This window comes from Lathyrus oleraceus, chromosome 5, assembly GCF_024323335.1.
Source record: "Lathyrus oleraceus cultivar Zhongwan6 chromosome 5, CAAS_Psat_ZW6_1.0, whole genome shotgun sequence".
Taxonomy (NCBI): domain Eukaryota; kingdom Viridiplantae; phylum Streptophyta; class Magnoliopsida; order Fabales; family Fabaceae; genus Lathyrus; species Lathyrus oleraceus.
The window spans coordinates 340792748-340811725 of record NC_066583.1 but is presented as its reverse complement, the minus strand read 5'-3'; the positions used below and the strand labels follow the sequence as shown (position 1 = coordinate 340811725).

Genomic DNA, 18978 nt, shown 5'->3' with positions numbered 1-18978 from the left:
TACTGTTTAAAAATAAATTGAAGTTAAATTTTTTTTTGTGATTTGATGAAATTATTCAGTTGAGATGGATAAGATGATCAATACACTGGAGCAGGTGAGATTATCCAAAGAGGCAACTGAAGCTGAGTTCATTAGGAAGAAGGGAGGAAAATGAAATGCAACTTAATGTAGCAGTTTTTATATAAATATTATGATATAAATATAAATAAGGATTCAGTTATAGATATAATTGAAATACACTTACAGTATAAAATAATTTTACACCGTCAGTTAATCTTAGACGTTGGATATTAAAATAAGTTTGACTTTTATTTTAAAAACCTATAAAGTAGTGCAAACGGATGATGGTGATGAATCGACAGTGTAAATCTTTTTACACGACAGTGCATAGTAATTAATCCTTTTAATTATTATGTAAATTATTAAATAATATAATAAGTCTCTATCATTATGAATATTTATGGATTCAAATGGAAATATAAGATAATGAATTTCGAACCTTCATAAATGATCTTGATTTGTGAAATAATTAAAACTAAAATCATTTACAACAATTATTCCATAAAGATACTTTTGTTAAAGTATGTTCAAATTTATTTATTTGAGCTGATCTATTGATATAATTTTTGTAAGTTTCTTGAGTTGAATTTATAAAAACAATCTATAATCATATTTATAATTGGTGGTGGAACCAGATCCTTGGTCTACAATGTATATTAGTTAATTATAATTATTTTTTTCAATTTTTTTCATTTAATCAATAATCATTGATTTTATTCTTGATTTTTCCCAACTAATCAATACTCATCAACCATTCAACATTATTTTTCTTCGAAATTTTTTAATCAATCATTAATATCTTCATATTTTTTAAAATTTTACTATTCATTACTAATCAAAATATATATTCATCGTGATTCTTCATCTACTACATCATCATCAGTTTCTTAAATTTGAGTTTTTTGAAACTATTTCTTCTTGAAGCTTTGAGTCAAAAAGCTAGATTTCAAATCTCAATGTTTAATATCACTACTACAAGGTATCATAAACAAAGTAAGAAGTACAAAACTTAACTGTGCCAAAATAGACCTCAAACCCAAAATTTCATCCATAAGCTCATTGTTTTAAACCAACCATATAAACTTTTTTTGAAATTGGAAAAATTTATCAAAAAAATAGTGAAGATGAGATAAATGATTTTGAGTTTTTAGAGATGATAAAAGATGAATATTTTGGTGAATTTGAGTTTTTAGAGATGATGGAAGATGAAGATGCAGGTGAATCTGAGTTTGAAAATGATGGTGAATCTGGTTTTGAAGATGAAGATATGTTTTTGAAGATGAATCTCAAACCCAAAATTTCATCTATAAAATTTCAACACACATTCATATGGTAGCATACCCGGGATTGAAATCTGGATTTTTAGAAGATTAATATTGACATTTTTGAGAATTTTTTTATGTTATAATTTATTGTGTTTTTCAATGAAATTTAGATGAAGAAGATGAATGTTTGAAAATGAAGAAGATGAATGTTTGAACATGAAAAAAGATGAAGAAGATGAACATATAAAAAAAATTTAATTTTTTAAATTAAATAAATATATTATTTAATATAAAAATAATAAATACTTAAAAATTAAAACCTGGTAATAAATAATTAATAGGTAATTGATAATTGATCTCAACCATCAAAATTAAATAATAATATATCAATGACTAAAAACATCACTTATCCATGATGGGAAAAAAGAGGCTGACCCATGATAAATGTCACCTTTAAAGAGGGTGGCAAAACCCTTGTTCATCATATACATGATTGGGAGCGAGACTCGCTCAAGTGGCTGGGTTTTCAAGAGTGTGTTGGATTGTCAATTGTTCTCCTTTTATTTTATTTTTAAGGTGTTCGAGTACTCCTCTTTCAGCTTGCTCACTCTCGTGGTCTTATGTACCTGATGTTTAGATCAATTGGTTGAGTGGTTTGTTTTTTCTTATTAGTGGCTGTGGTTTGATGGGTGGTTGATTTTTTTTGTTTGGTGTTTCTCTGTTTAGCTGGGTTTCCCTCTTTGTGCAATTTTATTTTTGGCATTGGGCGTTTCTGTTTGGTATAATTTTTTTGGTTTAGTTCACTTTATTTTTATTAATATATAGTTTTTGATTTTCTATTAAAAAAACTACTATTAAAAAGGATTTTTACATCAGTTGAAAAAAGAATTTTATATCGGTTGGATGAGCAAGATAACCAATAGTGTTATGGAAAGTATGCAATTTTTCACCTCTGGCCAATGGCCAAGGAGAAAAGTTGGAAAGCGCACGACTTTTTCACTCGATTAGACGTGTCAACTGAAAGAAAAAGTTGCACTGACCATGAATTTGATTATCAACAACAACATTTTTGTATTTTCAAAATTAAAAACGTCCCACTTTTACTCTTTGTTGCACTTAAAATTGTGGTGAAAAACTCAACTTTTTCTCTCAATAGCTTCTATTATCCAAGGTAATATGTGTTAACATAAGGGTTTTTACCTCGGTTGAGAGTTGCAACCTAAAGGAAGTCCCTTGTTTTTAAAAACATTTTTTTTAAAATTTACAGAATTTTCATTATAATGTGTATTTTTTTAAACAAAAAATTAAAGTATATTTTTTGAAACTGAACTAAATTACACATTTGTGAAACAAAACTATATATACCAAAATTATACATTCACTATAAAAATAATGCATTAATTACGACGACTAAATTTGCACGAATGTGGTTGTTTAAGTCGCCAAAATTAACAAAAAAATATATTTTAAAAAACTTCATAAAGATAACCTCGCTAGCTTAATAATGAAGGTTTAGGAATAAACTATGTTTTAATTGTTGTTTTAATTATGGTTTTTATTGAAAATAATGGAAGTTTAAACCGCCACAAACATCATTATTTAGAAAAAAAACATAATCAAATTAATACTTTTTAAAATATAAATTTATTCAGAAACAAAACATATATTACAACTCATATTATTTCTGAAGACACTTATACATTTATATACATGTGTATTGGTTGTTAGAGGTTTCAATTTTAACACACGCCTAAGCTTATTTTCTAAAGAATGTTAAAAAAAACATTGAAATGTATATTTCAACAAATGGGGATTTAACCATTTAATTAAAGAAAAACTTCCATACTAATACCATGTGAGACTTGTAAATACACTAAAAAATTCAGGGATTCTAATATTGGTATAGAAAGCCATCTAGTATGGTCACACTTACATCTCACATTTATACGTCAAAATAGAAAACAAAGTAAGTAGCTAATCTAAATTATTATTTCAAACAAAATACAAAATGATTTACAAGTACAAAAACTGTTCGTACCACTATGCTAGACATTAAGAAAATCTCTCTGTTATTCAACTATCAAGACCGGCTAATAAATAGCATGTAGAACCCTAAAAGTGGTACAAAAGAAAAGGAATAGTTCAAAGTTTAATCATATATCCTAGTTAATAGTAATTACATATTTGTAGGACTTATATAAAGAAAATATTAATCAACGTTAAAAAATGAAGGTGATCAATGGGTTAACACTGATTTGGAAAGTACCTTCAAACTGCTTCCTACACAAATAAAAAGTCAAAAATCAGTCAAATCTAATGCATCTAACAAAATATCTAAAAGGGTAAAATGAAAATAGAGGACACTATTTTCAATTCAAAGCAATAATTTATATGTAATCAAACTTAAAATTCTTATCAAACAATAAATACCTTGAAATTAACCACTTTCTAGAGAGTTTTTAACCTTTCTTTTATCATCTCCCTGAACATATGCACATAGCAGTATGAATATGAATACCACATTATTATCTTTTATTCCATTTTGCAATCTGTGTAATTGTGTATGTGCAATCATTTGTAATCAATTTTGAGTAGTGAAAGTTTGTTATTATTCTTTCTTCTCTTGTCCCATTATTCATCTTTATCACCTTATACACCAATAGTTAGTATCTAGAACTCCGGTTCAGATCCACAAAGAAACACTACGGGAAACACGAGTGAAACGGTGAGGCGTTGTGTGATTGATTTATGTTCGGAGAATTCGTATTGAATTTCTGATCAAAATTATAACAGTATCACATATCTTGATTCTGTGATATCGGGAAACACTGTGTTTATAGGTAAGAACTTACGGTGACAGTCAAACCACAAACTTTTCCCACTTATTTCCAAAATAAACACTTTTATGTGTCCCATGCAACACGGACATCCCATTTTACCATGTGTACCCCAACCAGACAACATGCCATATGCAGGAAATTCGTTAATTGTCCACATCAAAGTAACTCACATATTAAATTTTTGTTTCCGAGAAACGTCATAAGTCCATTCTCCAATCCACAACTTCTTCAAATCATCAATTAAAGGTTTTAAATAAACATCTATTCCCACCTTTGGACTCGACGGTCCTGGAATGAGGCATGTCAAAAACATGTAAGGTTTAGTCAAGCACGTCTCATGAGGGATTTTGTACGGGGTAACAATAAATGGCCAACAAGAATAGGCAATTGTTGACGATTGGATAGACGAAGTAGAACCATCTAAGCATAATCTGAGCATGTCATTTATGGGTTATGCTGCAAAATCTTGATGTACTTTATCAAAGTGTTTCAATGCCTCGCCATAAGATGGATGTCGCATCATGCCTGAACTAGTGGTATTTGTATGATGCCATGTCATTTGGCTTGCACTATGAATTAATGCAAACATTCTTTGTAATCTATGTATTATTGGCAGATAGAATATGGACTTCACTCCAACTCATTTTTGCTTTCGATCAACGCCTTTACAGCGAAATAAATACCTCAGATTCTTACAAAACTTACATTCCTCCTGTCCCCAGTCATTTGTACCAAACTCATTATCATAAAACAAGATGCAATCTCCAATCCAACAATCAATCTTTTTTACTTCTAGTCTTAACTTCGACATCATCCTCTTCTCATCATAATAACTTGTAGGCATGTTTTCTTTCCCATGAGTAGCATTCCAATTTGACTTCGTAGCCAAGAGTCTCACACACATGGATAACTTGGAGTCAAAAGACCCCTCAAATAGTGGTATATTTATTTCTTTAAATAATTGATAAAACTTTTGTGCTTTCTCGTTCGAGAGCTCATCCACATCAAAATCTTGAGGTTATTCATAAGTCACTTTCACCCATAATGCATCAATGACCATATCACCAATGAGATTAAATTATTCATGGCCTTACAACTGTGATTAACTGCTTGATGCCTCTATATTTATCTTAGGTCCAACATGTGTTTTATTGTTTGAAGCCTCTCTATTCATCTCTAGCGGTATTCATCCATTAGAATACCACACCAAATAATTTGGCCTAAAACCATCTTTCTACAAGTGATATTTCATATTGTACATGTGCAACGTTGTTCATGTTCAAATTTAAATTTAAGAAAAGGGAAATTGACCTATCAACAAACATATAAATATATTATGTTTCTAACTAACATATCATATAACTAACATATATTCATAATTAAATCATATTCTTTACTAAATTTAATTATTATTCTATTTAAAGATATTTAATGTTTTCCACTAACCTATCATATAATACATATATTTAATACATATTTAATGTTTTCAAAAACATATATATAATTTTTTCTTACAAATTTACATACTTTACAAATATATTTTAACTTACAAATTATATACATTTATAATTTAATTCATATTTTCTATAAGTATATTACCAAAATATATTATATTTCTAAATTAAAAGTGTATATTAATATATAATCTATTCTTTAATAAAAATATATAATTTGTTTCTTAAATTAACTTTAAAAATGTATTAACAACAAAATATATAAACAATATCGTTTAACTAAATATATACATAACTAAATAAAAAGTGTATATTAATATATTACAAAACTGTATTACAAATTATATACTTTCTAAAAAGTGCATACTTTCTAAATATATTACAAATTATATACTTTTATGATTTAATTCGTACTTTTTAAATAAAAAGTGTATATTAATATAAAATTTATTCTTTTATTAAAAATATATAATATGTTTCTTAAACTTATTCTATAAATATTCTTTTATAAAATATCAAATATATATTTAATGTTTTCAAAATAAATATATACTTTTTCTTACAAATTTACATGCTTTCTAAGTATATATTAAAATATAATTTGTTTTCTATAATACTTAATTCATATTTTCTATAAATATATTACTAAAATCTATTATATATTTTCTAAATAATAATAAAATATAATCTGTTTTTTAAAATCTATTCTTTTATAAAAATATGTAATATGTTTTTTAAACTAATATTACAAATTTATATAAAACAAAATATATAAACAATATTATTTTTTATATTTATATACTAAATTATATAAACAACATATACATTTTATATGTTAAATAATATAAACAGTACATATATACAACATACACATATTTATATACTAAATAATATAAACAATATATATATATATATATATATATATATATATATATATATATATATATATATATATATATATATATATATATATATATATATATATATATATATATATATATATATCACACCAAATACAACACAGATCAATGTCAAATACACCTAAAATCTTAAAAAAGAAAAAATATATGTGTACCTTGTATGAACAAATCAGAATCCTGCCCACTTTAATTTAAAGCTCTCTATTGATGAAACTTAAGGAATTAACATATACATGAAACACAGAAAATCAAAAAATAATAAATTAATTAGTGAATTAAATTATAAATGAATAGAAATTATAATAAAACTTTTATATTTCCCTCATTTCAGAATGGTAGAATTTTAAAGAAGAAGAAATTGAATGTTTAAATTAACAAGAGTAGTTTTTGTTGTGAAAGATAGAAGAAAGTTGAGTTGTTTTTGCTGTGAGAGAGAAGAAGAGTGTTGTAGACAAGAAAAATGAGAGAGAAAAAAGAGTATGGAAAAGAAGGGAGGCAATTGCTTATTTATTGTTGACAAATGGTGAGGGGCATCCTCACAAAGCATATAAGGGTCATAATTTGCGAGGGACAACCCCTTGTAAATTAATTATATATTCAGAAGTGTACAAAATGTGAAGAATATTGTGAGGGGCTACCCCACGTGGACAAAGTGGATAACATTTTACGAGGAGCTGCCCCTCAGAAATTATGACGTGTTGTAGATATTTTTCAGCATGTAGCAGGCTTTAACATGTATAATAAGTGTATGATTTGACTTAACATTTACAATTGGTGAGGAGTATCCCCTTGCTAGCTGAATGGATATGATTGGTGAGGGGTATCCCCTTGCAAATGATAACATTTGTCAGTCCATTTTGGCACTATTTTTTGTTTACGAGGGGTGACCTCTAACAAAGTGCAATTTTTAAATAAATAAAAAATTCTTCCATGATTGTGACAGGTCACCCCATGATTTTGTTTTATATAATTTTGTTTTCATATTTTGAGTGTTGTGAGGGGTTTAACCCCAAGCAACGTTGTTTTTTTTAGTGAGGGGTTTTACCCATGGCAAAATTCCCTAACTAAACAAAGCTTTTCATGTAATGTACAATCTGATGATAAATTATCAACTCTGACTGCATTATCGACTAAGCATCACACCAAACGGTCTTGAAGACAAATTCTTTGTTAGTTGAAGGATCTTTGAAGATTCTACTAGAGATTGATTCTTCTAGTTTTTTCCATTATTTTGAGTTTCTAAAGATATTACTGGTTAGGACTTCTTCCTAACTTCTTCTTTCAAATATTCCACTGGATGAAACCTCCGCATCTTCTTCATATATTCTTCTTTATGTTGTTTCTACATTAAGAGATGATAAATCTTTTAAGGATCATTCGTCCCCAAAAAATGTTCTTTCAAAAAAGTCTATCGTAATTAACTTTTCTTCCTTAGTCAAAAGAAATCCTAGATGAAGTTACTAAAGATTCTTCCAAGATTCTTGAATTCACTTCTTCATCTTCAACAATTACACTACAAGAAAAACTGATATTACCCACAAACTTTACTGGCGACCATTTTGTCATCGGAATATCACAAATTTTACCAACAACCATTTTGTCGTCGAAAAATTCTAATTACACATGGTTTAGCCGTCGATAATTCATGAATAAATAAGATTGTTTCAATTAAATATATTTTAAACGTTATCCACTATCTCTAGACTTTAGATATAGTTAATCAATATTTTTGACTTCCCACTCATTTTGCATTCATACACACACAAAAATTCTCAACAAAAGTTATTACAAAATTTAAAATTATACACTATTAACAAAGAATATAAATTATTAAAAGTTAAAAGAAGAAAACTAATGATAACATACTATTGTATAAAAGTTACTCTTAAAAATTACAACAACAAAAAGTAATAGTAGAAAATACAAAATAAAAACAAGAAAGAATAGAAAAACATGAATCCTCTTTTGTCTGAGATGGAACTCCAAGTGCTCTGAGTTTCTTTCTCTTTATGTTTGTCGCTCAATCTTCTTTTCTTTGGCTATCGCACCTAGCACAACACAAAATATTTTGTCTCTCTTTTTACAAATGGGTAAGCTATTCTTCTCTCTCCTCGCTAGTTCTTCATTATTGTTTCTCTTATTCTTTTTCTTTTTTCCAAAACCCTTTGTTTCAAATTTGAAAATTTAATTTCTTGTTATTGTTATCATTCTTTATTACAGACAAGGTAACATGGTACAAAATTACAACAATCGCTAACTTTGCATTCGAGATAACTTTTCTCTCTCTTTGCTAAATGTTGGTTTGTTTGAAAAATCTGAAGATGATGTATTTATTCATCTAAACAATTGGGAAATATTCAAATAAACATGCAGAAATTTCATGATTTGGTGAAGTATAAGACAAATATGGTGAATATTCTAATTTCTTTATTTCTAATAACTCCCTTCATCTTCTAATGAACGTGACCTGCGACATGATGAATGAAACATGAAGGGTACCAGTGAACCATAAATTGTAAACACCAACAATTGTCTTCATCTGCATTGAACCTGGGCTCAGTTCGATCATAATCATCAATTGTAAACACCAACAAGTGTTTTTTTAAGTGTTTTTTCTTTATTGACAATGTGGATATTTTGGAGATTGCAGTCATTTGATGGTAGCTTTTTAAAGTTCAATTTTTCTTGGAACGTAGTTGGAGTAAAAATGTTTTGTTTTATTTGACCTTTTAAAAATTTTTAAAAAGGAATATAATGTGGAGCTAAATTTTAGAATAGTTAATTCAATGGAGTAGTCATATTTACACAACAAGAAATCTACACATTGGCGTCGGTCAGAAGTCCTCGCTAAAAGACAAAAAGCCGACCCTAAGGTGATGTAGCATCGGCCTTGCGTCGTGGTCGGAACGGAAACGTAAATTTGGTAGCAAAATGTAGTGTTGAGCTGGTGCTAAATTTAGCACCAGCTTAGGAAATGCTAAAGGGACGCTAAAACACAATCCGACGATATAGAACATGCATGTTTAGGTGTAACATCGGCTATTATCGACACTACAATTTATGTAGCGGTGGTCATTAGCAACACTATTGTATTGTCTTCTTTAGCTAGCATCGGTCCTAAGCGACTCCACTATCTAGCTATAACCATAAAATATCGGTTATAGGAGACATTGTTGTGTTGTATACATGTACTTAGCATATGTGACATTCATTTAATTGTCTTCAATGCAATACTCTCTTTAGAAACTCTTTTATTAAATCAAGTTATGAAATTTTTGTTATGTTCTGTCAACAATATTTTTTCACTCATCCGGAGAAATTTTTCCTTGATAACACATTTCTAAATGGTCATGTAAGGTTGATTTTCACTAAGGTTATTCAATATATGAAAATGTGCTTGAAGAACTATGTCTCGATCAAATGTCTTAAGATTTAAACCATGAATACATATACCATCATATCGTCCATCATGACGAGACTCAGGAATTCCTATAGAGTTTGCTTCTGACAAATAGTTTGTACAAAACTCAATGGCTTCTTCGATGATGTACAGTTCAACGATCGAAGCTTCGGGACAATCATGATTTTTTGTATATCCTTTAAATATCTTCGTGTATCATTGTATCAGATAGATCCACTGTAAATAAACTGGACCATAAACTCTATTATCCCGTACTAGATGAACAATTAAGTGAAGCATAATGTCAAAAAATGATGGATGGAAAATCATATATAATTGACACAAGATCATTGCAACTTCATGTTCTAACTCATCTAAATTTCTAGTTTCAATGACTTCATTACATGTATCATTGCAAATTAAGCATAGTCAGGTTATAGTTACCCTTGCATTTTTTGGTAGAATGTCATTGATAGAAGTTATTGCATTAAGACATGACAATCATGAAATTTTCAACCAACTAATTTGAGATCATTCAATGACACAATTTCTTCACAATTGCTGATTACCCTGGAAACAATCGCAAAAACTTTGTTTTCCTTTTTTAGACATAGTGTGACATGCAGGGGGAAAATATGTTATATTTCTTATATTTTTTCGGGATAACTCTTATCGTATACCCATCACCATCAAATCTTCACAGGATTTCTTATTATCTTTTGTCATTCCTTTAATGTTTAGAAGTGTTTCAATTAAACCATCACATATATTTTTCTCCACATGCATGACATCAAGACAATGTCTTACATAGAGGCTAGATCAATATGGAAGTTCAAAGAACATCACCCTTTTTTTCCTATATTTTTTATCCATGGGCCCTTTTCGTTTCTTTCCAAAGACAACATTAATGTGTTGTTGTCTTTTATAAACTTCCTTCCCGATTAAGGGCTTTGGAGCGATATCAAACTCTTATTTTCCATTAAAAGGCTTCATCAATCTACAATATGGATGATTAGGTCTTAAAAAAATTGATGTCCAAGGTAAATCGTGTTTTTTCCTTTTTTTTATTGGGAGGAAGCATGTACCATCTTCACATATTAGACGCGTTTTAGGTCCCTTTATGTTATACCCATATAAATCACCATATATGCATGAAAGTCATTGATTTAAAAACAATATGGCATGCAGCTTAAGGTTATCACATGTATATGCATCATTAATATCAACGCCTTCCTCCCATAATATTCTTAAATCTTCAATCAATGGCATTAAATAAACATCTATGTCGTTACGTAGTTATTTTGGACTCTAAATCATCATTGATAACATCATATATTTGTGCTTCATGCACAATCACAAAGACAAATTGTAAATTATGAGAAGAACATGCCATGAAGTATAGCTAGTACTCAATTACCAAACATATTCATTTCGCCGGTGGCAATTCCAAACTCAAGGTTCCTTGGCTCAAGGACAAAATCTGGAAACAACTTATCAATTTTCTTCAATTGTAATGAATCAGCTACATGACGAATTTTTCCATCACATAATCTTTCATCTGCATGTCATCTAGTATTCTTTGTGTCATTTACATTAGAAAACAGTCTCTTAAACCTTTGAGTTATCAGTAGGTACCACATCATCTTGGAATGAACACCTTTTTTAGCTACATCATCATCATCTTTAACACCATTGTACTTCTTCTTGTAGTGTGACCCCCACACCTAGGACACTCCTTCAAGTTTTCATACTATTTCCTGTATAATATACAATCATTACGACAAGCATGTATTTTGACATAGTCTAAACCCATTAGACACAATATCTTCTTGGTCATATAACTATAGTTCGACAATGTGTTACCTTCTGGAAGCATTTCTTACAACAATTCAAGCAATTCATTAAAACTTTTATCTGTCCAACCACATATTGCATTAAGATTAAATAGTCTTAACACGGGTGACATCTTGTAAAAAAATTGCATCCACATATAACGACTCTTCCATGCCACTTTTCAAAGTATCTTCCACATGGGCTTTCTTAAAAGAATTTATTCCAATATCATGAATCATATCTTCTAGAGTATCATTCATAAGTTCATCATCTTCAATTCTATGTAATGTAGGTCTTTTTTTTGTCAATTAACCATGTCATAACTATTTTGTGTAATTTTGAAAGATTACATCATAATCACAATGATTGAATATATCATCCCTTTGATGTGTTTGCATATTTTGTAAAATTTTACAATGACACCAAAAAATCTCATTATCGTTAGGAAGGTTTTTTCCCGTGAATTCAAGAAATTGAATCACTTCATTTTCATACTCTTTACTTAATCTACTGCCTCTCATCCAACTACGATCTATAATAACATACAACTTCTGAAAATAAAATAAAAATGAACATTTGAAAATAATACAACAATAATTATAAATACCTGAAAAACAATACTACATTATACCCTAAGTTTCAAAAATCATGACAAAAACAATAACAATAAACAACAACAACTACAAATTAGGGGTGTGCAAAAATATGGTTAACCAAACTATAGTACTAAACTGAATTGCATTGCACCATAAAAAAATTGAACCACTTAAATGGTTAATGCATTGAACCATTTAATTCAAACAATTCTAATTCAAATTAAACAGGTTTAATTATAAAAATAAGCTTTTAATAAAAAGCAGAAGAAAAACTATTGAGATTTAAAACAAAAAAAATTGAAAATTATAAAATATTTTTTATTATGAAAAATAAAAAATATATTTTTGAAATTAAAAAAAAAAAAAAAATAATAAATTACAGATTTTTAAAAAAAATCTGAAAAAAAATATTTAGTGTTACAAAAAATAAAAAATAAGTTTCTTTTTGAAAATAAAATAAATTTATTTGGAAAATTAAAAAAAATACTCATAAATATATAGATAAATAATTTCATTTGAATATATAAAAAAAATTGTAGAAAAAAATAATTTATTCTGAAAAATAAAAAATATTAATTTTTTCAAAAAAAAAATTCTGATTTTTTTTTAATCAAAAAATGAAGAGAGTGTGACAGAAAGGTGTTGGGAGACCGAAGCCTCAACCACTCCACCCACAACCATCATCTAAAAAAAAATTGTTTAAAAGCACAAACTAATTATACTTTTTTCAAAAATAAATTTTATTTATAAATTAAAAATTTGATTTATAATTACAAACTGATAATAAACTAATTTATAAATACAAATTGATTATAAACTAGTTTTAAATTGAATAGAATCCATTTTAGTAGTTAAATAGATTTTTATTGAAGTGGTTATTATAAACTGAACTAAAAAATAAATGTAGTTTGATTCAGGGCAGTTCATGAACCATAAATACCCCTACTACAAATACCTTAAAACAAATTACATTATACCCTAAGTTTCAAAACCCATGGCAAAAACAATAATAATAAACAACACCAAATACAAATATCGGAAAAATAACACTATATTATACCCTAAGTCTAAAAATCATGACAATAACAATAATGATAACTACAAAAACAATAACAACAACAATAACAATAACAATAACGACAACAATAACAACAACAACTACTACTACTATTATTACAAATACATCAACAACAACAACATGGAGGGAGTTTAACATAGCAAAAAAATGTTGGTTTAAGGTTCGAGTTTCCTTCCTCCATGGAGAGTGTTTTAGTTATTTAAGGTTCGAGTTTCCTTCCTCCTTTGTAATAATGGTGTTTTGGTCGAATAAAACTGCTTGGGCGTAAAAAGTGAATGAAATTTAACATTCCGATGAATGAGTAAAATATTATTTAGAGTTTACACCTAGATTTTTAGAAAAAACGAGAGAATGAAACAGAAGTAAAAACTGCATTCAAATAAAATATTAATCAACTTTTAATGTGAGTTTTCTGAAAATCCAAGGTATAAGATATTTATACAATAATGACAAAACTTTAATTCTAAGTAAAGAATAAATTTGCAGAAGTTAGGAATCGAACCTCAAGTTTTGAGTTACATAACCTGACGATTTTCTACAAAATCGAGAGATAAGATTAAACTTTTAAAAAATCACGCGTTTCAGGTCATTTGGCCTCAGATTTTCATTGACTTACGTGAAAATTTGTCATGAAATATATTATTTATAGTAGTGCATATTACATACAATATAAATTTTGTTATAATAAAAAACAAATATATTTAATAATTTTATTAAAAATATTAAAGTTACACTTTAACAAAATATATATTAGAGGTCCTTTAAAAAATATTAAAAATTAATATATTCAATTTATAATTTTCGACAAATGTCTCTTTGTTTATAGGATTCTTCTTTTCTTCGGTAAAGATATTAAGTACCAAACTACATTTGTACATCCTATTAGACAAAAGATTGTAAATCTTGATTGAATTCAGATACTATTGAAGTGACGTGGAATAAATGAATTTTAATTTTAATATAAATAATTATCGACCTTATTCTTTATATATTTTATATAATTGCTATTAAAAATACTTTAATTATTTAATATTTTAACTTGTATTATTAGGCTTTTTTTCCTAGAAATATATATAAAAAAAATCCTTAATTAATGTACATTGTCATTTTTAATTGCCTTTTTGGATATAAATATAATAAAAAGAAAAATATATTTAAAACAATTAATTGTAAATGTAAAATATTGCTTTAGCAAAGAGTATGTTTCCTCTATATAAGTTGGATAAAATCCTCATTTGAGTACTCATCTTTGTCTATCTTTACTATCTTCTTATCATTGTAAGTACATATAGATCATCAAAATCTAACAAGTCTAAGACAATTATGTTTTCTGAGTTTTAAAATTGAGATTTAATTTCCTTATTCTAATTGTTTTAATTTTTTTATAGATGCTTTGAAGAAATCATGGAACAATCATCAAGCTCTAACATAATGGATAATCAAAGGTTGCCACAACATGAAAATATGACTAATGTCTCTTTGCCTAATATGGTCAATGTCATGCCTGCTGCTGAAAATGGGGTCCCAAATCCTCATGGAGATGATCTAATTCTAGATCGTGAGACTAGAATGTGAGTTTGGGTTTGCAAATTTTAAATTTTAAATATCATTCAAAAGGTTTTTGCATACTCATATTTTTCATAATCTATGTTTTTTTCTGGCTTGTAGACGTTTACAAAATCGAGGATACGCCAAAACCTATCTGAAGAGAAAGAATGGTCGCATCGAAAATCTGGAAGACAAACAAAATACATTAGCGGTAATCTCATGATATTTCATCCATATTTAATTATTTCTCAAAATTTTAAATTTTCGTGCTAATAACTCTTTAACTATGCAGGATATAATAGGTAAAGAAATTCCAAAGACTGAGGTTTACACAAACTTTAATTCTGTTATTAAGTCTGAAATTAACACTTTGGAACACACATTATTTGAAGTCAATTCAAATGGGGAGGTTCTAAATGGTAATTTACTATCCCTTTTCCTCAATAATCATTATAATAACTTACTATTTAAAAATAAATTGAAGTTACAATTTTGTTTGTGATTTGATGAAATTATTCAGTTGAGATGGATACGATAACCGATAAATTGGAGCAGATGAAATTATCCAAGGAGGCAACTGACGTAGAGTTCATCAGGAAGAAGAATGGAGGCAAATGAAATGCAACTTAATGTAGCAGTTTGTATATAAATATTATGATATGAATAAGGATTCAGTTATTATGTAAACTATTAAATAATATAATAAAAGTCTCTATCATTATGAATATTTATAGATTCATAAGGAAATATGAGATGATGAATTTATAACCTTCATAAATGATCTTGATTTATGAAATAACTTAAAAGTTAAATAATTGAGAACAATTATTCCATAAAGATACTTTTGTCGAAGTATGTTCAAAATTATTTACTTAAGCTAATCAATTGATATAATTTTTGTAAATTTGTTGACTTGAATTTATAAAAATAATCTATAATCATGTTTATAATTGGTGGTGGAACAAGAACCTTGGTCGGAGTGAAAAAATAATAATTCAAGTGAATAAGTCATTTTTTAAAGAGTTCATCGTACAATTTATATAAATAGTTAGGTGTTTATTTTCAAGTTCAGAAGTTCAATTCAACCCTCAAAGAGGGTGCCGAAACCTATTTCATCATATACATGATTAGGGAGCGGGACTATCTCAAGTAGCCATATTGTGTTTTCAAGAGTGCGCTTCATTGTTACCTGCCCTCCTTTTATTCTTTTTAAGTGTTCGAGTTATCCTTCCTTCAGCGAGCTAACAAAAAGTGTTATAGAAAGTATGCAATTTTCCACCTTGGGCCAATGGCCGAGAAAATATTGGAAAGCATACCACTTTTTCACTCGATTGGACGTGTCAACTGAAAGAAAAAGTTGTATTAATCATGAGTTCGGTTACCAACAACAACAATTTTGTATTTTCAGATTTGCAAGGCGTGCCACCTTTACTCTTGGTTGCACTTCAAATCGAGGTGAAAAATTCAACTTTTTCTTTCAATTGCTTTTATTATCTGAGGTGATAGGTGTTAGCGAAATGATTTTTACCTCGGTTGAGAGTTCCAACCTAAGAGTTAACACCGAAGGTGATCAAGGGCTAACACTGAAGAAGCAAGTACACCTTCAAATTGCTTCCCACACAAACAAAAAGTCCAAAATCAGTCAAATCTAATGCATCTAAAAAATATCTAAAAGGGTAAAATGAAAATAGAGTATTTGCAATTCAAAGCAATAATTTATATGTAATCAAACTTAAAATGCCTATAAAATAATAAATACCTTGAAATTAACCACTTTCTATAGAGTTTGCAACCTTGCTTTTATCATCTCCCTGAACATATGCACATAGCAGGAAGATGATTGTACTTATGTCATTTGCTCTTTGTCCACTTGGGTCTTTGTTTATGTTTATACTTTTTTTCCTTTGTCCATTTGGATTTTCTTTTTCTTTTAAAGGCATTAATATAGGAGAAAACCCTTAAAAAATTGGTTCTCTTGATTCATGGGCTTGAGGTTACTATCATTAGCATTGTTGTGAAGTTATGGACTTAAAACTAGGACTTTCGCTCTTGCTTTGGGAGTTTGTGGTTTAAGACCATGTGATTCATCTGGTACCTTTGACTTTGGGATTCTTTTGAAGACTTGACTTGGTTACTTTGGTTTCATCTTACACATGGATTATTCTCTGCTTATTTGGCTTGCTTGAGGCTTAATCCAAATGAGGGAATTCTTGTTAGACTCGTGTCATAAAGCTTGTTATCTCTTGGTTAGATCTTTCCTCCCTATATTTTACTCTATATTCTAGGATAGCCTATTCATTTCTTCCCCTTCTTTGATTTTCAAAATCTTCTCCTCTTTTCAAAAACCTTCTTGTTTTCAAACTTGAACCACTTTCTCAATAAACCTTGACTTTTGTCAAGTGATTTTCAAAAAAAAAATCTTAATAAATGCTAATACATATTAAGCATATTCAAACCAATTTCAAAAGACTTCAAAAATAATAATAACTCATTCAAACTATTTTGTGCCCTTTTTGCACTTTTTCTTTTAAAACTTTTTTCTCAAAGTTTAGACATGAGTCATTTTCATAGTTGAGATGTACTTCTCTTATCCTCATAGTATTGATGCTAATTCTTTTTGAAATTCTGGAACTTAAACTCAGATGTTAAGACATCATCGGCTGACATAAACATTTTTACCATAATAGCAATTATGCATAATTAAATTGCAGAAGGTAAAAGACACAATAATTGTTAACCCAGTTCAGTGCAACATCACCTACATCTGGAGGTTACCAAGTCAGGAAGGAAATCCACTAATAGTATTAGTTCAAAGCCTGAACAATCTAGTTTACAACTTATCGCCTAATCATTACCCATGCAATTTCTACCTAGAACCCTTCTAGATATGAGAATCCCCCTCCCACTTCCAATCACAACAGTGATAACAAAAGTCACAAACCAGTGACAATAATCCAAAATAGAAGATTGCACTTCCAAAAACAATACTTGGTTTTGCTTAAAAGCTTCAACGAAGAAAAATACTCAACTCTTTGCTTAAAAGCTCATGAGTGAGAATAATAACTTGATATACAATCAAGTACAATCAGTCAATCTCTAAGCATTAAAAGATACATGAGGGACGTACAAACAAACACTAAAACCTAAGGAACTCTCAAAACCCTAAACCCTTATTTGTGCACACGATTTCTTCAATGTGAATTCCTTACCAAATTTAGGTCTAGGCAGTCCTTATAAATAGACTCTTGCAGTATGGGCTTGAACTCTTAAAATCATATCCAATATTCTCTTGTAAATCAGTTGCAAGATCTTCTCCACAATAATAGGAACAAATCTATAATATTTCCTAAAAAGCATCAAAAGATCTTTTTTATGAAATCAAAACAAATTTTCATTGTTCCTAAAACATCCTTGATTTATTGTGCATATAGGAGAACTAGAATCATCCAAAATATCACATTTTAAAATCAAATCTACAAGGATTCACACTTGCAGACCCGTACTGGTGTACTGGTGTAAGATGTCATAACATCTATCAGGACATCAGTCTGCAAGGAATATAAGCAGCACCTGCTGCACAGTTGATCAAGATGTTATGACACCTTATTCAACATTAGGTTGTGATACATGTTTTCCAAAATGAAACATGTTTTACCAAAATTACTATCAATCATAAAATCACAGACCTAACAATCTCCCCCTTTGGCAAATTTTGTCTAAAACAACCAAAGTACAATAAATCTGGAGAGAGGAATAAAACCACAAACACAAGTTACATGGAAATCATGTAAACTTTGTACAAACTACAAACTAAAATATATCGAAGATAATCATGCAGTAAAATAACAGACAAGTTTTATACTCCCCGTGTCACACATAGTCAGGAATCCCCCTCAACGGAACATCCAAAACAATATGAATTGTCCAAGTTCAAACATCAGAGGCATATTCAACAGAAGAAAAATAAGCCTCACAAATAAGAGA

At 28.6% G+C, this 18978-nt stretch overlaps 1 protein-coding gene across 1 annotated transcript; it reads left to right on the top strand.

Annotated features, from left to right (window-relative positions):
- The first annotated feature begins 1213 nt into the window (after window positions 1–1213).
- Window positions 1214–15721, top strand: LOC127080561 (uncharacterized). Its single transcript, XM_051020878.1, has 7 exons — window positions 1214–1329; window positions 14273–14342; window positions 14639–14724; window positions 14835–15017; window positions 15115–15205; window positions 15287–15413; window positions 15515–15721. The coding sequence occupies exons 1-7, from the start codon at window positions 1214–1216 to the stop codon at window positions 15610–15612; spliced, it is 771 nt and encodes a 256-aa protein (XP_050876835.1). The 3' UTR covers window positions 15613–15721.
- The last annotated feature ends 3257 nt before the right edge of the window (window positions 15722–18978 follow it).